The 24,367-nt window shown below is 40.4% G+C and overlaps 1 protein-coding gene across 1 annotated transcript in view; it reads left to right on the top strand.

Annotated features, from left to right (window-relative positions):
- NCKAP5 (NCK associated protein 5) overlaps positions 1 to 24,367 on the top strand; it is a 471,806-nt gene that overhangs the window by 427,726 nt on the left and 19,713 nt on the right. Inside the window, 4 exon segments of the mRNA XM_065413737.1 lie at positions 3,158 to 3,472; positions 6,888 to 7,027; positions 9,012 to 9,162; positions 12,130 to 12,317. Of these exon segments, the coding sequence (XP_065269809.1) occupies positions 3,158 to 3,472; positions 6,888 to 7,027; positions 9,012 to 9,162; positions 12,130 to 12,317 (794 nt within the window).

Below are 24,367 nucleotides of genomic sequence, written 5' to 3'. Positions count from 1 at the left end.
CACACATGGATGAACAATAGTTTATTTGTATTCATAAAATAAGCTTTAAGGTATAAAGCAGTAATACACATTGAAAAGTTAACGCACTACACAGAAAGTTGTGATGTCCTTTGTGTTTAGATCTAGGGCCAGATTTTAGCTTGTTGGGTTCACATCTGTTTGGAAAATCTGGCCATCAGTGTCACGGTGGGAGCTGCTGAATACTGAGCCCTTTTGAAAACCCAGCTCCTGTGGTGGGTGCTCTACACTAAAAACCTGGCACTGAGCTCTTTCGAAAATCTGTTTTACAACATGGCGTCTTTTCCTTTTACAGAGCTGGTTAGCCAGGTACAGCATTCTACAGAAGATCTTATTTTTGGTTAAAAGTATTTGTTTTTATTAAGTGAGACTTACTTTGTGCTCCCAGGTCGCTCTCTCATCTAATCAATTGTTTTAGGAACAGCTGGGGACTTCCACTTTTCAAGAATCATTTTTTGGCAATCAGCACAGTCCTTACTAGTCTTTCTCTTGATTATGAGCTCCATCTTTCATGGACGTTAGGTTTCTTAGGATTTGTAAAGATGAGTCATGAGAAAGAGAGATTCTCTGGCACGAGATGTGTTCTTTCTTGAAGCTGTTCCAAAAAGAGTTGATAGTCTTTCACTTCCAATTTGCCTGTATTGAAGGCCACTGCTACTTTCTTGCATGATCAGCATCTGTTATTTGATTTGAGTCCAGTACCAGACATCGGTGTGCTGTAATTAGGAAGGACTGACTGTTGTTTCTAATATAGAATATTTTTTAAACAATGTGATGGAAAAGACGTTACAAGATGTGTGCTTGTTCTTACAAGCTCTCCTTTTGCAGAATTCCCAGTGAAATTGGAATGCAGGATAAGACCCTATATTAACACTGCAGACCATAAAAGGCATGCTGTTAAGATATTTAGGGTCCAAAATATGGTCTTCTCTTTATCCCACCCAGTTTATCCCATGTCTTTGCTGAAGCCCTGGAATTATTTCCATTATTATCTGATCTATACCTCTCCAAACTAAGATTCCCACATCAGTCACCATCCTTCCAGCGAAGTAGAAATTAATGGAAATCTCTTCTTCACTCCTGTTTTTCTTTCAGTTGGTAGGGGGTTGTCAGTAAATGTCTGCTTATTATCCATGGTGTTTCTAACCCCTGCTAGTCCATGTAGCATGTGACCAGGACTGACCCATTGAATGTAACCTACCGTAACACTGTTACAATCTGTAGGAACAGTCCACAGAATTCTAAGTAGCTATGTTATTGTGGCTTAAAAAAAAACAAAACTAGAGAGATTAAAACTAAAAAGGAGGAAGGACAGTTCAATAGTTAAGGCACTTGCCTGCCTTGCAGTTGCTCCGCTGCAGCATTTTAAGTGTAGACAAGTCCTAAGTCTCTCTCTGTGCCTCAGATCCCCATCTGTAAAGTGAGGATAACAATACTTCCCTTCTTCACAGTGGTGTTATGTGGATAAATGCATTAAAGACTGTGAGGCACTCATATACTACAGTAATTAGGGGCCATATAAATACCTGAGATAGATAGATAGATAGATAGATAGATAGATAGATAGATAGATAGATAGATAGATAGATAGATAGATACAACTACTACTCCTCTGACAAGAAACTGAAAACATAAATAGCCACCTAACAAATTTTGGGAGGGGGCGGGAGATAAGTTCTTATACCAATATCAAGTTAAGATTAAAATATTAAGTGAAAACAGCCATTATTTCAGAAGCAGACAGGCAAAATGTGTAAGGGAGAAATATTTTCAAACCTCTAAGAATATTAGAAATGCTGCAGAGGAAAAATAACAGAACATGACTTGACAGAGTACTGCTAACTATGATGGTGTTAAATAGCAAATAGGAATATCATCAAAAGATCAGTACATAGAAGCATAGAAAATAGAGATGGAAAAGATCTATTACAGACGTGAGCAAACAACGGTCTGCGGGACCGTCCTGCCCGGCCACTGAGTTCCCAATCTGGAAGCCTAGTCCCCGGCCTCTCCCTCGCTGTCCCCCCTGCCACGCAGCCACGCCGCCGCACGGGGCACGCTCTGGTCTGCCGCTCCCACTGGGCAGCGTGGGGAGCACAGCTGGCTCTGGCCAGGTGTCGCTGCTGCAAGCTCCTGGTGCTGGTAAGGGGGCGGGGAGCGGGGGGGTTGGGTAAGGGAGCAGGAGTCCTGGGGGTCAGTCAGGGAGGAGGGGGCAGTTGGCAGCTGCATCCCATCCACCACGTAGGGGAGCCACAGTTGCATCCCTCTCTCTACTCCATGGCTGCTATGGTGGAGCCAAACACCACCCAGTTGAGAAGACCAAGGGAGAGGGATTTAGTGAGAGGCTTTGAGTCATGTCCCCCTGTCAGGAATTTACCAACTAAAACACTTGTTTCCCTGATCAGCAGTAACTGCTCCTCTGCAATTTGAATAGACAGTGCATAGGGCATGTGTGACTAGATGACATCAGCTGAGCCAAAGTGTAAGGAGGCAGGGATGTGAGCTTTCTTGCCATGTGCTATGGGAGGCCTGTTGGGGAACCCTCAGAGGCTGATATCTACAGGTAATCCTGTAGATCTTGGTCATCTGCAAGAATTGATGGTATGACTTCTGGCAGTGGCACATTAGCACCCCTTTCCTTCCTAGAGGAGGAATGAATTCCTATTGTACATGTTGCACATGGGAAGGAGAGCACTGCACTCTTAATTCTTTTACTTTTTCCTGTAATCCTACCTCCAGCCCTTAATCATGTTAATGGTCTTCTCTGAATTCTCTCCAAACTGTTAAAGAAATTCATACCAACCATTAAGAGCAGTAATTAGTTTCTAGTACATGCCTTTTTAGCCATTGTCATAACAAGAGTTTAAGTCATGCCACTTAGAATGTCTTGCCTTTTATCTTTTTGTTGTGGTTTAATTGTATTTGAATGTGATGTTTTGTTGTGTTTAATTAAAAAGATGTTTCACGTGAAATACTAGAAGTTACAATTACAATTGACACTTGCTAAATGTGAAATGTTTTTCTTTCCTTAAAACCTTCCTTTCAAGATACCCTCTTTTCCCATAGCCCCTTTCACTGTCTTTAAATACTAGTGATTCCTTTAGCTCCACTCCCATCACACAATCTTCCTGTATCTTAGAGTCTTGCTGCCAGATGAGAACATTGGACAGTGGGATAGGAACCTTCCCTCTCCCAGACTCAGGAAACCGGTCAACTGGACGATATGTTTCTAAGCAAGAATCAACTTTAGAAACTGAAGTCTTCATGCCTCCTGAGCAAGCCCTCCCTTCAGCTCCTTCAATAAAAGCCAAAACTCTTGAGCGAGAAGTGCCTTCAACAGCTAAGAGCCCAGAATCTGTGGAAAACATGATTAGTCATTCAACATCTGATCCTACCATGACTGCCAAAGTTGTACGACCTTTTCAAAGTCGCCTTCCAAAACCAGTCTCCTCAGGTAAAATGCCAATTACACTGGAAATTAGATTATTTCTGCCCTAATGTCTGTTTCCATTAACAGAAGCCCTGTAATAGTGACGTTAGATAATGGGAATGCTAAGCCTGTAGCAGAAAAGATTCCTTATGTGAATATATAAGGTTATCAAATTGGTGACCTGAGTCCAATGGAAATTTGGTTGCTCATAATGCATATCTGTACCTCAAAGAAAATTGTGCAAAATGTTAAATCCCTTCCTCAAGAAACTATATTTAAGAGAAAAGTAGGGCCAGCCCTCAGAAATGCTGAACACTGGTGATTCCCACTGATTTGAATAAGAATTTCATGTGCTCAGCAACTTTCAGAATCAGGCTCTCAATTTGCTGTCAGTGGCCATATTGTGATATTAAATGTTAAAAGGACGCATTCATAAACACTTGCTTTCAAAACTGAACTTGGAATACAAAGTAATTTGGAATCAGTGCATCAATTCTATACCAATGAATATTTTGCCTCAATTATAAACATAAGTCTTTTGACATGTTACTGCACTGTACAAATGTATTTATAGACAGTAGTAAAAAACACTTATTTTGATGGATCAGCAGGATGTGCATTAAATATAACATATAAAACAATAGCTCCCAAAGAATGAAAGACGCATGCTAAGGCCCCAATCCAGCAAACACACATATGAGTATCTTTATATATACAAACTGAATTGAATATAGTCCCACTGAGTTCAATGGGACTGCCAATGTGTAAAGGTACATGTGTGTATGTGTGTTTGCAGGCTTGTGGCCTAAAAGTACAAGTACCAGTAAAAAAAATGGATGTTTATTACACCGCAGTATTTATCTTTATCATGGAGTAATTTCTGTACTTAAAATGGGAAATATTGCAAATAACAGAGTAAATTAAACTGCTTTGGGTGGTGTACACATTTTAATTCTTCCTACTTCAGTATTATGTATTCTTTGTATTATGGGAACGCGCAAAAGCCCCAATTAGGATTGGTGGTCTTTACTGTTAAAAACTGTGCACTTAGACCACAAAGGGCAGATAGACATCTAATGTTTAGGCTCCTTGCTGCACAGTGGAATCCACAGCCCCGAGTTAGACACCCAGGCTCCCTGCTCAGTGCATGAGGAGAGTTAGGTGCCTAAGAATGGGAGTCACTGAGCAGGGAGCTGTTTAAGCTAGTGCCGAGGAGAGGGGTGCGGCCTGAGCTCCATCTCTCAAATGGAGTCAGGCACCTCCCTCCACTTGGGATTCACAGCCATGAAACCTCTTCTGACACCTAAATCAGCTCAGCCCTTTCTCTCAAAAAAAATGGGGGCAGCTATTCCACCCCTTATATAGCCTATAGCCCAATGGGAGGTGCAGCTTCAAATCCATCCTGCCTGATTTGGAAAAAGGACTTGATCCCAGGTCTCCCACTTCCTGTGTGAATATCCTAACCACTGGGCTACAAGGTATTCTGGATGTAGCTTTAAATCTCTCCTGTTGAAGCTGTTCCACTTTCTATGAAATATTTAAATATTCATTGGGCCAGAGAGAATGAAATGTGAGAGAGTGACTCTATAGCCCAGTGGTCAGTGCACTCACCTGGGATGTGGAAGAGTCTGGTCCAAGCCCCTACTCCAATGACCACATCCCAGGTAAGTGCTTTAGCCACTGGGCTACACTACCACCTCCTTCTGTGTTAGTAGGTATCCTCTGAGAATGCCCACTTGATCGGGCTCTCCAGGTGAGCTAGGTGGGGGAACATTTAGTTTGAGGATCCCACTGCGGTTTAGGTAGGAGCTAGGTGCTGGGAGTCAGGACTTAGGCAGCTTTGTGCATGCTCACCAGCAGAAGTGTAGGTGCCATGGGGACTTTCCAATGGAAATGTGGGCTTCTACAGGGTTAGGTAGCATTTGAGCAGGAACATTGAGGATCTACATTTTGGGTTTCGGTGCCCAAAGTGACCATTAAATGTTTAAATCACTTTGTGGATCTAGCCTTAGATTAACACATATAAACACACACTAAGAGACAGTCCCTGCCCCAAAGAGTTTACATTCTAAAAAGAAAACTATTAAAAAAACAGCAAAAAATCTACAGGCTGAAACTTTTTTGCTAACACTTTGTCAAGGTAGAGTATTTATTGCAACTAAAAAAATGACACTGATTTATTTAACTTGCATGACTCCGTGCCACATTGCCCTCATACAAGAAATCCCATGTAATGATCATGTAAGACTAGACATCAGGTTTAAATTTAGGGTAAGGCCACCAAAGTATGTTTTGCTAAATTGCTGTTATTTAAATTGAACCTAAAACTAAATAGTCTTTCATCAGAATGTATATGAGAAGGTTTTTAATTAAACATATTGGAATGTAGTTGATTTAGCCATATTCCCATTGCAGTATATTAGAGTGCAAACACATATTGTGGTCTTTATTGCAAACTCCCCTGCAGGTTTTGAATCAAAGCTAAATAAAATATATTTTGATACATATTATTTTCGAAAGAAATGTATTGTTAATTAATGGCACAGCTAAGAGAGATTCAGGAGAGAAATCTTAGTTATAGATTATATGCTACATGCTTGAATAGTCACATGTGTGACCTCAATTCAGCAGTGTGCTATAGAGTAGACTCCATGATTAAACACTGTCATTATAACAAATTGAATAGAAACTGCAAGCATTGAATTGCTTCATAAGAAGTTGGTAGCAGTAAGATTGCACTGATTTTAATGCTAATATTCACTGCACCAACCTTGTAAGGTTTATATCTTAATTAAATTGTCATGAAGAGATGCAAAAAATGTAGAATACATCAGATTGTGAGGTCAACTCATTCTTTCCTGGAATATTTTCATCTGACCCTTCTTCTTTACCCTACTTCACCAAAAACACAACTATCATTTTATTCTACAAAGCACTGTTTATTTTCTTAGATTTTGGTTTTACATAATATACATGTCGTAAATAAAAAGAACTATTTGATCTAAAAAAATTCTGGAGTAAGGTATAATTTCCTATTTGTGTCTTTGTCAACAAACTGAGTTTGCTAAATTTCTCTCCATCAGAATATAAAATAACAATACAGCTCTTCTAACGACTTCCTAAAAATCATTGTAACATTTTGTTTCTCATTTGCAAAGAGTTTATATTTTAAAAGTCAAAGACTGACTTTAAATTGTGTCTTCTCTTCTCTCCTCCTGATAACTGGGAAGTGCTTTGGGCAAGATTCTGCCACCCTTATGTTGAACAGCACCTTACTATACAAGTAGTTCCATTGAAGAATGGGATTATTTGACATGAATAGAAGTATCAGACTCTGACCCATAATTGAACACTGGATTACTCCTAAACACAATCAAATGCTGTTGTTAGTGTAATGATGATGAGATCCATAAATTGCCTAATCTCTTTCTGAATTCAGGAATAATTAACCCTCCAAAGCAAAGTGGACATGAACAAATTCTGGTGACTTCTGTTTCATTAGAGCATACTGAAAAAAATGTGGAAAACAAGAAGATTCTTCCAGACTGGAGCAGCAAGAAAGCCACTAAAAAAACAAAGGTATAAATTGAAAGAAAAATGCCAGTGGTGTAACTAGCGTATATATTTAATCTAAAGACCATACTTAATTGTAAAGAGTCAAATTGCTAAATGTCCTAACTTTAATGAAAAGAATAATTAACAATCCAATACATAATTATTTGTGATTACTTGATAACATTCATTGACAAAAGGTACCTTATTATTTATTAATAATAATACAGTGCCCACAGGTATGCTTGGTACTTTGTCTCATGCTTTACAGACATTAATTACTTAAATATTATTATCTCCAGGCATTTTATAGATGGGGGAATTGAGTTGCTGTTACATGGTGGTCTTTCTTTACAAGAGATTTTGGATTTTCGTTGTTTTTTCCCTTTGGAGATACAGTTCTTTCCTGATTTTGGTTTTGCTGTTGGTGTGGTATGAGTGAGTGGATGTAATATCATTGTAGTGTAAACGGTAAAATAATCTTCTTTTGGTTTCTGTCATTTTGTTAATCCCTACAATGATCTGTCTCTCTTTCAATCCTTCCTTGTAAACGATGAAAAGGACAAATAGGCAAATGCATACACTTGTGTAAAAGCTACTGTTGATGGGTGCAGGGCTATGAATGATTAGAAGTGCCAAATGAGTCAAGCCCTGTTGGAAGAACAGGTGCAGCAGGTTAGCAAGTGGGAACCCTTGAGATATAGGATACATAGGATGATTTAAAAAAAACCTCCTCAAGAAAGGGTATGGTTAAACTGATCCACAGCTAGCATGTAAACCTCACACTATTATGAACTAACATCTTTATGTTGGTTATGTTGTGATTTATGCTAATCTTTTTGTCTTATGCTGTTTTTTAACTGGTGCCCCTGTTCCTTTATAAAGCTGGCCCAGACTCTTGCTCTCCATGGTACACACAGATAAGTTAAGTGGCTTGCCTAATGTCACATTGGCAAGTCTGTGGCAGATCCTGATTAGAGTACTGCTGCCTCTCACTCCCATACTCCTGTTGTTAGAATATGCCTCTTATCCAATAAGTAGCTGCCATTTTAAATCTCTGATGAATTGAGGAATGCATGGGAAAAACCAGCATCTCCAAAACTGCCATAAGAAGTGCTCGTATTAAAAAAAAGTTTAAAAGTGGGTCCAGGTGATAATTGTACTTGTGGACCCTGCTATCTGGTTGATAATCAGAACACCAGGTACAAATACCACCCTATTCTGAATATCAGATGTAACTTCCTCCCCTGTCCTTTCTGCTGCCACTGAACTCCTAAAACTTCAGCACTTCCATGGAGTGGGGTATCAGGACTAGGGCTGCTCTTTACTAGGGATCTTCACTTCCAGAGGAAGCAATGTATTTGTCTGTGCCCCTCCCCGTGGAGTCCAGAGGAGAAGGAACCAATTGTGGAGTTTATTGCTTTCCCTCTACTTTGCCAAAAGATAGGAAGGGGGGCATGACTTAAAATGGCTGAATTGCTCACAGGTGGTAAAGCCATGAGTGTTTTATTGTTGATAAAACCTTTACACAGCCCTACAGATCATTTGTTGTGTGAATGCCCTACATGCTATCTTAGAAATACTTGAGAGGTTTTAAAATTGTATATGATGGGTACTTTATAAATGCAAATAAATAAATAAATATTACCTGAGGAAAGTGTGCAACCTTAAAGCAGTTTTACAGAGGGAAAGAGGCTGGATTCTCCCACTCTTACTCATGTTAAGCTGTTACTCCTCACTTAGTCCCATTGGTTTAAACAGGACTCCTTGAGTGAGTATCTGAGGAGAATCTGACCCAGTATAAGCAGGACTAACTCTTGGGACATATCTGGACAATAATAGTGGCTATTTCCCATACTGTCAAACTTATGATTACATGCTGAATGATACTTGCCATAGTTCAATTAGTAAATCCAATGTTTTCTTTGATGAATGCAAAATGTTTTATATCCTAATAAAATATCCTGCCATAGTATGAGTCATTCTCATTGTGCTATTATTACTGGTGCAGGACAAGGCACTACGAGTGTGCACTTATTCTGCTAGCAGCAGTAGTGACACTGAAACGGAACCAGAGTATGAAACAAATGACTTTGGAACTGCAGGGGAAAAGTTAGCAGATTTAACGAAGAACAAACAAGGTAACTGAAAATTTATACATGGTAATGTATAGTTCCGATCTCCATCCTGACAGCAGCTGATTGTGTCTTTCATTGTGTGGTTATTTTCACTTTTTAACTCTATCTTTCTTCAGATATAATTTTCCATTATGTATTTTTTATTACATATCCGCATCATTTTTTCTGTTACACCATTCTTGCCACCATGGGCATAATTCTAAGGCTTTTATTCATAAATCCCTGTGGTGAACTAAAAAGGCTTTAGCTGCATTATTGCAGCAATAAAAAGGTGATTATAAAGATAACTTTTTTTTAATTACATAGTTTAGTAGTAGGTTAAAATAACCCAATGAGCCATGGCCATAGCTTTCTAACTGTCTTATGACAGTGGTACTGTTCACACGGTTATAGTTAAGGTTCTGTCAGCCTTCCCAGTGTATATTGCCACTTTTCTGAGGATCAAATTCAGTCACAAGAATCGACTCTGAATTTAAATCTAGCATGAAAGCTCAACAGTGAATTCCTTGGGGTATTTTTTCTAAATTTTGAGGTAACTGAGTGCTGGATTGGTGGCCCAGGAGATTGCTGTCTGCATTCGAACACCAGAATAGGTAATTCATGAGCAGCAGCTACAGTGGATGCCATCCTGCAATGTATCTTAGCCGTGTTATGGAGAAGACTCTCTGCAGTGGGAAAGTCCGGGCCCATTCCATCCTTGGCTTCCCTGCTACAAATGATTCAAGGGAGTGTATAGGGCCAGTACAAGAGCTGTGCACCAATGAACCCACTCAAGCCCTGAGGGCTTGTGCATTTCCTGAGAATTTAAGGGAGACTTCAGTGATGCATAGACTTTGTGCCGGCCTTTGCACAGGGGGTGAACTTGACCCAGCACATACAGTAGATGCTGCAGTGATAAGTGCATTAAAAATGCCACTGGCAGCTAGATATTGCAGACACCCAGGTGCCATTACTTTCTACCAGGAGCTGGACTGAGTGTTTGGCATTTGCAAGGATAATCCATTTGGGTGTTTTTCAGCAGCAAGAGTAAGGTTGCCAATTTTGATTGGATGTATTCCTGGAGGTTTCATCACGTGACATAATCTTTAATTAAAGATTAATCTTTAATTCCTGGAGACTCCAGGACAATGCCGGAGACTTGGCAACCCGAAGCGAGAGTGTAGGCGGTTGATTATTTTATTTATGGCATGCTCCTATTTTTTAATCTTTGATTATATATGAAATGTTGCAAGTGATTAAATCAAAGAGACACTCTTGATATTTTTCTAAAATGATATTGTAACATGAGAGAATCGTATTTTCTTAAATAGGTGTTGCCGTATGTGCAATGATTTCTTTATCCATAACATGTGTTTTAAAGGATTTTATCATGTGTAAGCACCTGAATTAAATGACAGCAGCATTCAAATTTTCTGACATCTACCATGAATTAAAACCACCACTTTACTTAGTGAGCCATTAATTTACATAGCTGGCTCATTGGGGTCGGGACAGATAGAACCAAAATGGATGCAAAAATTCTGGTCTGTGATTGAGGCAAAGCAAACAAAAAAAAAATCCTAAAATGTTGGTATACCAAATGGTTGTTTTTTCTCCTATGGACCAACATTTTTGCTTTGGTCACTTTAAATACAATTGCCCAGATCAGGTAAGTAATAATAACACTATGCTTCTATTGCAACTTGCATCCAAAGAGCTCAACACACTTTACTGACATTAATTGATTTAGCCTCACAACACCTGTGTGCGGGTGAGGTATTATCCCCATTTTACAAATGAGCAATCTGAGGCACAGAGATGATCTAGATACTTATATAGCCCCACTACTGTATTGTCTCAGAGCCTCACAAACATTAATGAACTTATCCTCACTACACTCCATGAGGTAGGGGAGTATTTTAATTCCCATTGTACAGGCAAGGAACTGAAGCACAAAGAGACTAAAGGCCTGGTGCAAAGCCCATTGAAGTCAATGGAATGGCTCATTGATTCAGTGGGCTTTGGATCAGGCTATTAATGAGTTGTCCAGTCATATAGGAAGTCTGGGGTACACTAGGAATTAAACCCAGGTATTCTGAGCCCTCGCCCCATGCCTCAACTATCAGACCATCCTAATTTTGATCTCAACTGGATTTTACATCAGTGTAACTCTGTTGAAGGCAGTGGAGACAGTGTTTTTCAAAAGGTACTGGATATACAGTACTTCCGTCAGGTAGCGTTCAAATGTGTATAACAGCAAGAGCCAGTAGAGAAACAAATGCCCCATCTAGAATATCCTTCCCTTGTGCCCTCTCACACTGTTGCAGAGGGGTTTTTTGCTTTTATTTTTTTTTAACATGGTTTCAGGCCTAGGAGTAGGGAGACCTGGGTTCTATTCCTAGCACTGCCACTTCCTGTATGAACTTTAACAAGTTAATAGAGTCTGATTCTGATCTCACAAACATAGTTCTACACCACTGTCTTCATTGCCAGCCAGTCAGTTAAGGATTTAAGATTTATAAAACAAATGAAAAAGTAGATAAAAGAAACAATATGTTCAAAAGCAAGCCAGCCAAAAGATATGCATGTGCCCAAGGAAGTTAGGGCTTGAAGGCTATTAACAGCTGAAGATAAAAACTTAAACCAAAAGTATTTAAATAAAAAAAATTCTACACTGAAGTCAAATTAACAATCTCATCTAAAGTCACAAAAGAAAGGAAATTTAAAATCTCAGATTTGCCCCTCTGCTTATCTCAGACCATTGTATCTTCTTTAAGGATAGAAAATCATCCTGAATTTTAAGTATTAACTTTGAATGTCCTTTTTCAGTAGTTTTAAATCATACCCTTAATTTTTACATAGTTTTGTTATGCTTTTATTACCAACCACTGACCTTTCCAGTTATCTTAAAGTATTTGTATTGCTATTAAAAATTACACTGTGATCCATTTAAGCTGTACGTGAACTTTCTCTCAAATAAATGTGCAATGTTTTTTTTAAATCTTTCCATAGCTGAGCAAGAAGAAAATACTGTGAGAAAGTCCTTTATGGGGAGCCCTATGTCAATCTTGGATTTATATCAACACAGTCTCTATGGCCATTATGGAGAGGATGGGCCTGAACAATTAACACATTACAGTTTTATTGAGCAGCTGAGTGGAGCTTCCAGTAAAGAAGGCAAGAGCAAAGAGATCCCTAGTGTGAGTTATCTTGCTTTTTATGATATTACCTCTTACTTAATCCAGGAATATATCTGTCTCATTTATAGTCGTTTTCTGCATTCATCATTAGTGTTTACAGAAACCAAAAAGACACCTGAAAATATGGCATGAGTTGCTGGGGGAGTAAAGCAAACCAAGCACCTTTTTAATTGAGGTTGTATAAGTGTGGTGATCTTGTAGTCAGCTCTAGCTTACAACAGACTTCCAAAACTTACCATTAGAGACATTCTGGAGCCCTAAGATATATGGCAAACTTCTGTTTTAGGATAGCAGTAAAACCCATTATTTCTCTTTGGAAATGCCTACGCTACAACTGGGAGTGTCTCCCAGCCCAGGCAGACACATGCCAGCACTGCTCGAGCCAGTGCTCTAAAAATAGCAGTGTGGACATTGCGGCACAAGCAATGGCTCGGGCTAGTCACCCAAGCTCAGAGTCAGGTGGGCTTAGATTTGGACATCGAGCCCAAGCTGCCCTCCCTGTGGCGACATCCACACTGCTATTTTTAGCATGCTAGCTTGAGCAGAGACAAGTCTGTCTACCCACGCGCCTAGTTGCAGTGTAGACATAACATTTGTGGCTGCTGCTCCACGCTGAGTCAGTTTACAAGAGGTTGCATTGCATTTAGTGCAGCATAGGCCTATTAAATGATATTTAAAAAAAAATCAAGTGGAAGTCTACTGTGGTTACCAACTGTTTTGTGGGCTCCCCAAAATACCATCATATAGTCAGACGTAGCTCTGTTAAGACTAAGTCTTTCTTACCACCAATTTCTGTGCAAACTTCATTTGACTTAATCAAGAGCTCCACAAAGAGATTAGTAGCAGAGTATGAGCCTTACTAAGGCAGTCTCTACCACCTTGAACATACAATACCTCTGAAATAATGTATTCTACCACATTTTCTCGCTTTCTCTCCCTCCCGCATACACATTCTTGTTTTCTGTCCATTCCTACCCCTCCCCACCCACACACACACAAACCAATATTCTCTCTCTCTCTTTCTTAGTGAGGTATTCAATTCCAAGTATTAAAAGGGAAAATACTTTCTATGGCAAGCAGTCACAGGTGCAATACATTTTTAATGCCTGTTTTATAGAGAATCTTTTCTTATGTGTAAACATAAAAAAAATCTGTTTCTGTAAGTATAAATTTTATTAAAAGAACCTAGAATTAGATTTAAGGAAGAAACTGAGTGGTGACTTATATCCAAGGCTGCTGGAGTGTATGTCATTTCTGCTCTGGGAATGCAGCAAATGATGGCTTCAAACACACCGATCAAGGTCCCACACATCTCTCATCTCTGAACCTCAGTGCTTTATGGACAGAAAATTGCAATTTCCCCATAGTAGATGTAAACCTGCTTGCTAATTTATATCATCCATAAATGGTGGACTTCTGCACCACTTAATACCTAAGATACCATATCTCTGAGAAGTGAAGACAGAGCGTTTAGGAGGGTCCACACTAGCCCTGAAGTAGGTGGCATAGAGAGGCCATTGGTGGCTGCTTAAAGGATGGACTACTGGATCCATGATTACATGGATCTAGTTCCTCCAAATCTCTGCCTATGGGTGCACAGATAAACTGTCAGATATTTCAGACTATAGTCTTGGAATAGTAGCTGTAGTGGACCTACAGTGCTAACCACAGCCTGTTTCATACCACCTCCGCCACCAACCCTGTAAAGTTCCCTGCAGAAAGGTGGATTACTTGGACTTTGTGTGTGAAGAGGTGAAGTATTTTTTGCTAAACCCTGCCCACTGCCCCTTAAAATACTACTGGTGAGCATGTACCTTCATTCTCCCAACTCTTCTCCAGCTGGGGCTTTTTTACCTCAATTTCAAAAGTGCAGTGAAACATAAATAAAAGTAGGTTGTTAACAGAGAATCAGTGGCTAGAACCTGGAGCTAATGATCCCAAAGCAGACAGCACCAGCTGTCAAGTCAGGGACTTCCAGCCTTGCTTCCACCCTGCCTACCAAACGCACAGCAACCAGGCCCAGAAATTCCACTTGAGCAGTAGCAGCCTCAAGGAGTTTGGAGGGGACATGCTTAGGAAAATTTCTCGACCTTCAGGGCTCCTTCTCTAAAGAAGCCACCACCAGCTACAGCTGAGGGCACAGGGTGCAAATCAGGGTCCTTCAGGCCCAGTGCCCCTTAATCGCAACCAGACCCTCCTGGGACACTGGTCCTAGTGGCCTTCAAATGAGGAGCAGAAATAGCCAAGAAGCACTTGCAGGGGTCAGACTTTGGAAAGCATCCAGGTTCAGCTTTAGCTGGTGCTGCAGAAGATAAGCCTCTGGCTTGCATGCCTCCTCTTTGCTGTCCATCCATTTGCTTCCCTCCACGGGGCTCAGAGCCACTTGACATCATTGTGTTCACTCAGCTCTGAGATCTGGACTTGGATATATTATTTTCTCATTAGTTGAATTGTCATTGGTTGTTGGTCCATCTTCTTCACCCATTGCCCTTATCTCTGCAACCCTTCATCTGCCAAATCCCTCATTCACATCCCATTGTGCTTCTCTCCCCTTACTCTCCTCCTCCTCCTCTTCTCAATCCTACAATCTCTTCCCACCATTCCTCTCCCTCACTTCAACCCTGACTGCCCCATTGAAAAAACAGCTAAAACTAAATGATTATAGCAGAAATTAAGCGAACATATTAATTTTTTAAAAAATGCAGCTAACAAAGCCTGTGCCATGTCATCGCTCTCTTCACTTTGCATATTGAATCTCTTTCCCGCAGCCTTTCTCTTTTTGATGGTAAGCTCTTCTCAGCAGGGGCTGCATTCTACTCTGTAGCAGTGCAGCACCTCGCACATTTTGAGCACTAGTGTAAATATACTGGAGGACGATAATAGAAAACAATGCAAGGGCTCTTGTATGTGGCACAGTGGGTTAGATCACAAGAGAAAAAAATGCATTTTTCATCCTTGACCCCCATTTGTGCGATTAAGAAAATCACTGTACAATTCCATAGAGCTGGCAGTATCTGTTAAATAGCAGAGAGCATTGGAGGTTAGGCCCAAAGTGCACAGTCAGAATGACATGGAGGAAGCTTTCACAGCTCTTACTTACACTGTGCCTTCAAGGCAGTGCTCTGAAACCTGCACTTTACTGAACACTAAATTCACTCACAAACTTAGAAAGAAAAATCCTGACATGTACCTACTTTGTTTCACCATCTACCAACATTTATCTAATGACTAGACTATGCTCTGACTTTACAATTAGAAAAACACGAAGAAAAGAAAACAAAAGAACTATACTAAAACGGATAAATGAGGGGAAACAACCATTTAATTCCTCACCTTAAACATTTAGAGATTCACAGCTTAATTATGTAGACATAATGAATTGTCTCAAAACAAATATTGCAATTCTGCCTTTGCAAGGCCAAGGTCTTTTGCTATTAATAGAGCGATCAGATTTGGTTGTATTATATCAAATGGGCTAAAAAAGGTTGCATTTGCACTTAATTAAATTTTACTGGTATATTATAGTTTTTCATGTTTAAATAATGTGCAAAATCAGCATTAAACAAAATTAAACAAAACTCACTGAAATGGCCTTCAGGACCTTGTAAAAATGCATCATTAAACTAGAAAATAGCAGGTATAGCTCAGCATCAGCATTTATCATGCATTAAGTTGGGGGGCTTTTAAGATTACTTTTTGAATATTTGAAACAGTGCTCAAAAACAGTGTTGCCTCTTGGTGAACAGTGAAAGCTCGATAAAACACAAGGGATTTGCCTATTAGTATTAAACTTTTCAGAATGACAAATGAGGAGCAGTGACCATGAAAAGCAGGTTGCCCCTGAACTCCTTGTTTGAACCAGCACAGCAATTTTTTTCTCAGCTGTAATTTGTCCGCCACAAGAAGATCCATAGTCTGTTTAAATTAGACTTGTGTGGCTTGGAACATTACTCACAAAAAATGGGGAATACTGGCAACAAGGACCTAAGTCAACGATTCTGAAAAATCAGGCAAATTTCGGAAAGGAACTGTGATCTATAATGTGGCCTTCTAAAAAGAAGATGGTACGTGCCTTGAATTTAATTCTTGAATGATACATGTGAAGGTTTTTTTTTTTTTTTTTTTTTTTTTTTTTTTTTAAGTGTCATGATGGACAGAATGAGTTTACCCTGCTTGTCAAAAGAGCAGTGTGCCGTGGCCGTACCTTAAATTAAATTGGACTGTAAGGCACCACTAGTAAGATCGTGGTTACAGGCTCAGTGCTGTAATGAGACATTTTGGAAGGAAGCTCTGCTAACCTGGCACTATTGTAGTCTGATTTGTCTCTCCTCCCCCAGTACACATTCACCAGTGGTACCCCCAAATACACACACACAAATACATTCAGTCACCAAAAGGGTATTTACATAGCAAGGCTTCAGAATATAAAGCAATCAATAGACAAAATACCTTTCTTATAGAGGGGGAACTAAACAGAATGTTTGAGAAATTACACATTGTTTCTAAGGATGTAAAATAAATATGTAATGTTGCTCAATCCAGTCTTTGATCTGAGATATCCTAAACTTTCTGTTTTGGAAACTATTTTTAATATCTGCAAATTTCAGCTCACCAGTAAGAGATCGTTTTAAATCAACTAGGAAAATGTAGGCATGCCAGGAAATTCTGAAATACACAGATTTTTCAGTAAGTTACCATTTTTATAGAAAAAAAAAACCATAATTTCAAAAAGAATATTAAAGTAAACTGAAGGATGTGGCTAAAACCATCATCTAAATTAAAAGGATTAATATATTTTTCTAACATGATTTTTGCTAATTGCAGTATTTCAAAAGTGGGAGCACAATTATTTTTTATATGCAGCAATTAAATTTGATTTTAATTAAACAATAACTGATCTAATTGAATGAACTCCTATAAGACCTGTACCAAAGACTGTCAAAGTCAATAGAAAAACACCCATTGATTTCGGCGAGCTTTAGATCAGGCCCATAGTATACAGAATATTGCTTCTATTGCCTGTGGCAATAACTGATAATGCCCTAAACCACTTGCTGACATCATGATCTCTGCTCCAGTTAAACTGAAATCTGAATCATGACAAGTCAGAGATGGAAATATTATTTCACAATTTGCATTAGCTCAGTGGGTTTTTATAAAAATTAATAAATCACAGCACATTTTAAAGAACTCAGAAAACAAGACGTCTGTTCGTCACTTTCCCCTGTTGTTTGTACAGCACCTAACACAAGGTGGTCCAGGTCCATGACTAGGGCTCAGGTGCTGTGGCAATACATCTAATAATTCATTATTTTTACTGCCTTCTTTCTGGCTGCAGAAAAGCATGCCAGTTAGTTTATCATCCTTATGACTTCATGAAAAATATATGCTCCTCTCTGTCTCTGTCTAATGGAGTGACATGTTTTTATTTAATATAGTCATTCTTCTTTCCTTTCCTCCCTATATGTAGTTCAGTTAAAACCATCAAGATTTTTTCTTGCTTATATTTCAAGGTATGACTTGGTGAGGGCAGAAAGGATAGGTTCCTTTGTAGAAGAAGAGTGATGAAATGTTTGTATCCATTGCAAGTTTGGAAATCCGTTTTTCCTCACTTACAATGATTTACATGTAAACACTGACTTTTCACCTCACATTACAGTGTTTACTACATCAATGATTTAATTATAGACCCAATTAACTAAAGAGGCTTATTTGTGCATAAGTGAAGTTATACTCTTTTTTTCTATGCAGCAGAGTGCCTGTGTATTATACAGCTGATTCATGAAGGAGATTTGATGCTCAAATCACCGTGTCTTGCAATTCAAGTAGGTTTTAGAGCTAGCTGGCAAATATGGGCAGAGGAAAAACAAATCAACAGAGAAACCAATGCTGCTTTGACTATGTTTATGAATGGAATCAACATGGTGACATTCCCAGATAAACTCAAGAATTTTTACAAGTGAGTGAGTTGATTGGGAATTAACGTATGTCTCATTGTACTTGCGAGTCTTCTAAAGTATCACATTGGCACAATGGAGTATCCAAACAAGGACTTACAAAATGATGATAATTAGTAATTATGCAATGTCTGCCATTCTCAAAGAGCCATAAGCATTTTACGAGCAATGCATAAGCCAATCTAGCACCACTTAATTGCAGCCGTACCTGGTGGTGGGAGGCAGCATGTAGGTAGGAAACCACTGTAAAGCATACTGCGTACGAGTAGAGGGAGAGGAAAGTTTGGTCAAATGCCTCCTCTTATTAAAAGTGCCATTAGATCTTTCACATCCACTTGGAGCTGACATGACTTCAGTTTTTAAGATCCGAAAGAGACAAACACAGTAAACTTCATTAAACTCAATTTCTCCAACTCACAAGGACACAAGGTTGAGCTGATCCTGATGGGATTGGAATCTGTGGTTCTAAAGAGCGTAGCTATTTCACACCAGACATTTAGATCAATACGCTATCCCTTCTGACAGCCTTGATAATGAGATATCAACTTCATCTTTTTTTTTAAATTAATGTATTTATTTTAAAATATTCAGGGCTTGTGAAAGGAACTGTGTTGACTCTGGAGGCTCATTACCTATCCACAGAATGGTACAGCATGGGCAGTGGTAGTACCGACTTCCCCCCACCCTGTCCCATCCCAGTCTGGTCATTTCTAGGAAAGAGCATAATTCATTGTCCATGCCCATTCAATCCCTCTCCTGTCTCCTGAGACTGGCAATCATGGTGGTGGTGTTCTCACATGGATACATAGGAACTGACTCTCACCCCCAGTTCAAGTAGTCCTCTAAACAGCCCTGGGACAACAGCATCCACTGCTCATTACTGACTTGAACTGGATTTGAACCAGCAACGTAGTAGTTGTATCCTCTTAACAATCCCCTGAACCATCCAGCCCCTCTTCCCTCCTTTTCTCATTGTTTTATATTAGTGTCTTTTAAAGGTAACTTTAGTTAGGAAATACTTCATAATGTCTGTGGAAGTAAAAAGTGCTTGCTGTACAACTCGGTGTGCAGCAATTTGCTGTTCCTTAATATGGTAATTTTTTTAAGATAGGGCTCAGTTCAGCCCTGCAGGCAATTTGGACTCCTGCAAACATGAGTGATAGCTGTGCCACTAGAGACATTCATTACTAAGGAAGTGGGGGGAGGGAGATGGCGTACCGTGCAGGGCCGGCTCCAGGCACCAGACGAGAAAGCACGTGCCTGGGGCGGCACATGTAAGGGATGGCATTCCGGCCTATCTTGGGGCGGCCAGCCCAGCCCTGCCGCTCATCATGCCGCCGGGCTCCCCGGGACGCGCCACTCCCCGCCGCCTGCACCAGCCTCCGCCTCCCGTGCCATTCTGAGCCCGGCCCAGCCGAGTTGCCTTTAAAGGAGCAGCTGAGCCAGCACCTCCTGCAGCCCCCAGGCACCGGAAGGAGGGAGGGTTCTGCAGCGGCCCGGTGGGCAGCGGAGGCAGGGAGGGAGGGTTCTGCGGCGGCCCGGCGGGCAGCGGTAGCAGGGATGGTTCTGCGGTGGCCCGGCAGGCACCGGAGGGAGGGAGGGTTCTGTGGCGGCACGGAGTGGCGGGCCCCACTAATCCCGGCGCCGTTTGCACTGTGCCGAGCCCCGCTACAATGCCGGCCCCGCGCGGAGGTCACAGACCCCAGCCAGCGCTGCCTGTGTCGGCCCCCTCGGAGCCTGCCAGGCCGGGAGAGGAACCCCAAGGCTGGAGGGGGGAGCCCCTCTCGCCCAGCTTTGACCCATGGGCAGAGGGAGCGGGCGGGTGCTGCCCATCATCCCCCTGCGAGCCACCTTGACCGCCCTCCACGCGCTCCCTGTGGCTACCGTTTTTTTTGTTTGTTTGTTTTGCCTGGGGCGGCAAAAAAGCTAGAGCCAGCCCTGGTACCATGGTTCCCTGCCCTAGCAGCCCTCCAGAGGTAGTAGCTTTAAGTTCTAGCCAGGGATCCATCGGAGTCTAATTGGTGGAGACTGCATTGAATCATCACATTTCCCAGGTACCCTGGCTCTTTCCATCTAGGCCTGTTCACTTTCTTAGCAGCCCCAACTGCCTCCAGATGCACCTTTGAAGCTGTATTTGCAAGCAGCTTGTGCAGCTAGTGCTGGCCCTGCCCAGGCAGACTTTACTTCTCTGGCCATTTGCAGCCCAAGCTCCTCCTCTGGAACCCAATGAGAACATCGGGCCTGTAATGTCTTATAATGGTAGTTTGGTTCATCACAGCCAAAAGTAGGCTTACAAAAATGTAGCTTAATTTCAGTCTTGGCGCTTATCTGATGATTTTATCATTGTCTTTGCCATTGTCACACCTATGTCATCTTAGTCAGGTCACTTAATCTATATGTGCTTCTACTTAATAAAATGGGTATAATTTCAGTTACTTACCTCACTGGAGAGTCTGAGGTGTAATTTATGTTTAATGAGTGTGTTGAGAATCTCAGATGAATAATGCAATATTTGTTCCATCAAGGAACACTAGAGTCTGGATAATTACACAATTTAATGTTGAATCTACTGTCCTGGGAGTCTCATAAGAGTGACAATTTCAATGAAAAAACCACAGGAGCATGATCCAATAAAATAATGGACTTTATTGTACCACCCATCGAAGTACTGCAGAATTAAAAAATATATCATCTAGCCTCAAGTTTGATTTGTTTGAGAATGAAGAAACATTAAATTAGAAATAAATTAGGAGCTCTCTAGACATCAACAAATTCCACATCTCACATGTTTCATGGGGTGAGTTCCCATTTCAATATCCCTCCTATGCTACTGAGTCTTTTATCCCTAATCAGATCCAGAAACCACTTAAGATATGTTTAAGAACACTTTTGTGTTCCTCAAAGGCCACAATTGAGGAAGAAAGACATATTGGTTTTAAAAAATGTGGTTTAGAGGGGAAGTGAAGACCGCTATAAAACAATAATATAAAATAAATAGAAGAAAGGGGAAGTTGATTGTAATGAGTATAAGTCAGAAGGTAGGAATTGTAGAAAAGTGATAAGGGAAGCAAAGGGACAGAAGGAGAAATTATGGGCAGCAGAATTAAGAACTATAGGAAAGAGGCTTTTTAAGTGTATTAACAATTACACTGGTCCATTACTAGCTTGAAATTGTAGAATTATCTATAATAATGCAGAAAAAGCAGACGTTTTGAATAAATGTTTATACTATATTTGGGAAAAACAGATAATGTAATCATATCATTTGATAACACTCTTTCCATTCCAGTAGTATCTCAGGGGAATGTTAAACAGCAGCTACTAAAGTTAAACATTTTGAAATCAGCAGCTCTAGATAATCTTACATCCAAGATGTAAGAGCTGACTGAGAGCTCACTGGACCTTAATGTTGATTTTCAATAAGTCTTGGAGCATTGGGGAAGTTCCAGAAGGCTGGAAGAAAGCGAATGTTGTGCCAATATTTTAAAAGGGTAACTTCAATGACCTGGGTACTTATAAGCCTGTCAGCCTGTCCTTGATCATGGATAAAATAATGGAGCACCTGATATGGTACTTGATTTATAAATAATTAAAGGAAGATAATATAATTAAGGCAAATCAACATGTTTATGGAAAAAGATCCTTTCAAGCTAACTTAATATCTTTTTTTGATGAGATTACAAATTAGGTTGATAAAGGTAATAGTTTTGGTAAGGCGTTTGACTTGGTACTACGTGACATTTTGATTAAAAACTAGAAAGATATAAATTAACATTGCACAATGGAGTAAAAACTGGCTTACTGATAGGTCTCAACATTTAATTGTAAATGGGGAATCATCACTAAATGGGTGTATTTCTAGTGTGGGCTCTCATTGATCAGTTCTTGGCCCTATGCCATTTAACATTTTTATTAATGAGCTGGAAGAAAACATAAAATGATAAAGATGACAGATGACCCAAAAATTGGCAGAGTGGTAAATAATTAAGAGGACAGGTCATTGATACAGAGCAATATGGACCTCTTGGTAAGCAGGGCATAAGCAAACAATATGTGTTTTAATATAGGTAAATGTAAATGTAGTCAAAGAATGTAGTCCATAATTATAGGATGGGGGACTCTGTCCTGGAAGCAGTGACTCTGAAAAAGATTTGGGAGTTATGCTGTATAATCAGCTGAACGTGAGCTCACAGTGAGACGCTGTGGCCAAAAGGGCTAATGTGATCCTTCGATGCATAAACGGGAATCTTAAATAGAGTGAAGGAGTTATTTTACCTTTGTATTTGACACTGGTATGACTGCTGCTGGAATACTGTATCCAGTTCTGGTGTCAACAATTTGAGAAGGATGTTGACAAATTGGAGAGGGTTCAGAGAAGAGCCATAAGAATGATTAAAGGATTATAAAACATGCCTTATAGTAATAGACTCGAGGAGCTCAATCTGTTTAGCTTAACAAAGAAAAGTAAAGAGGTGACTTGATTACAGTCTTGCATATACCTAAATGGGTAATAACTATTTAAAAATAGGCTCTTCTGCCTAGCCGAAAAAGGTGTACTATGATCCAATGGCTGGAAGTTGAAATCAGATAAAATCAGACTGTAAATTAGGCGTGAATTTTTAACCATGAGGGTAATTAACCATTGGAATAATTTGCCATCATGAGCCAGATAGATAGAAAGGTACAGCAACAAAAACAAAAATCCATCACCGAACAAGCTTTTTCTCCAAGGCTTAATTAAGATCTTAGAGGGGACCAGTTATAATAGAAAGAAACAAAAGATTTTTTACAAACATAGGGTCCAACAGAAAAAAAAACTGTTGCTGCAACCTAGTTCTCTAGCAGCTAGTGTAGAGCTCTGTGTCCAGAGACTTTCAGAGGTAATCCTGTAATCCTTCACAGCAGTGGCAGCCATGATGGAGGCCATAGTGTAGACAGAACTCTGGCGTTTTCATTAGAGTGTCACTGCTTTGACTGGCCCTCCATGCTGTATAAATGTCCTCTTTATTTTATATTTGCTCCAATGTACCTGTCCCCATATAAGGTTGGAGTGGTAGGTGGCGTTTTACTTTGAGCAAACCAAATGTTTTTCATCCAAGGATTGCTAGATTGCTCTGAAACAGTTGAGGAGTTGGTGAGGGGTAAGAGGAGGTTTGGATTATGTGAAGGGGGTGTGACCAGCAGGCAGAGAGGTGTCTCCCTGCTTAGTTGTGGAGAGTGAAATAACAGAGCAAGGTTGGACAACTGAGAACTTAATTTCTATGTTAACTGAGAGAAGAGGCAGAGGAAATGAAAGGCTCTGTCTAAATTAGGAAAACTGGAACCTGTGGTTTTCCACAGGTGGAGACCGTGGTATAGATGGGACTCAGGCATTTTTGCCAGGGTACCATGTAATCCTACTCAGAGCAAATCTCCAAGTCCTTCTGTCGGGGCTTGCAAGAGGATCCTTGGGGGAAGCCTTAGAGCTGTCTCCTCAACTCCTGCACTTGGGGAATTTTACCCAGTGCAGATAAGAGGCTTTTAGAGTCCTTTACACCACTCCAGCCCTTGTACATGGCATAAAAGGACTGGAGTGGGGCTGAGGATGTCACCCTTCCTTTTTCTACTCTCTTTGATATTTCTTCATATATGTGTTCCTAAATAAGAATTGTCTTTGTTGCCATGTTGACGGAAGGGTAAAGGACAGGAAATGGGAGTGTAGAGGGGTGGGAGGGAGGCCTAACAAAGGAATGCAGGTGGCGGGTGTTTATGGGAAGGCTGAAGACAAGTGGGATGTAGGTGTGTGTAAGAGGGCCTAGAACTTGACAGGGCTGGCTGAACGGTTGAAAAATATCCTGGGCCGGATTCTCCTCTCATTTTACATCCATTTTACACTGCTGTAGTCCATGGATTTCAGCAGTTACTCCTGTCCTATGCTGGTGTAATGGAGAGGAGACTCAGGCCCTCTCTTTCCTGTAAGCCACATTCTGCCACCCTTACTCACACTGAGCAATGTCTTGCTCCATAAGATGCCCTATTGATTTCAATGAGCTACTCACTGAGCTCTTAGCCTTTCCTCTCTGTAAGGGTGAAAGTATCTGGCCCTTTTCGACT

The sequence above is a fragment of the Emys orbicularis genome, chromosome 11 (genome assembly GCF_028017835.1).
Source record: "Emys orbicularis isolate rEmyOrb1 chromosome 11, rEmyOrb1.hap1, whole genome shotgun sequence".
Lineage (NCBI taxonomy): Eukaryota > Metazoa > Chordata > Testudines > Emydidae > Emys > Emys orbicularis.
Note: the sequence above shows the minus strand (reverse complement) of the source record. Positions and strands in the feature narration are given on the sequence as shown.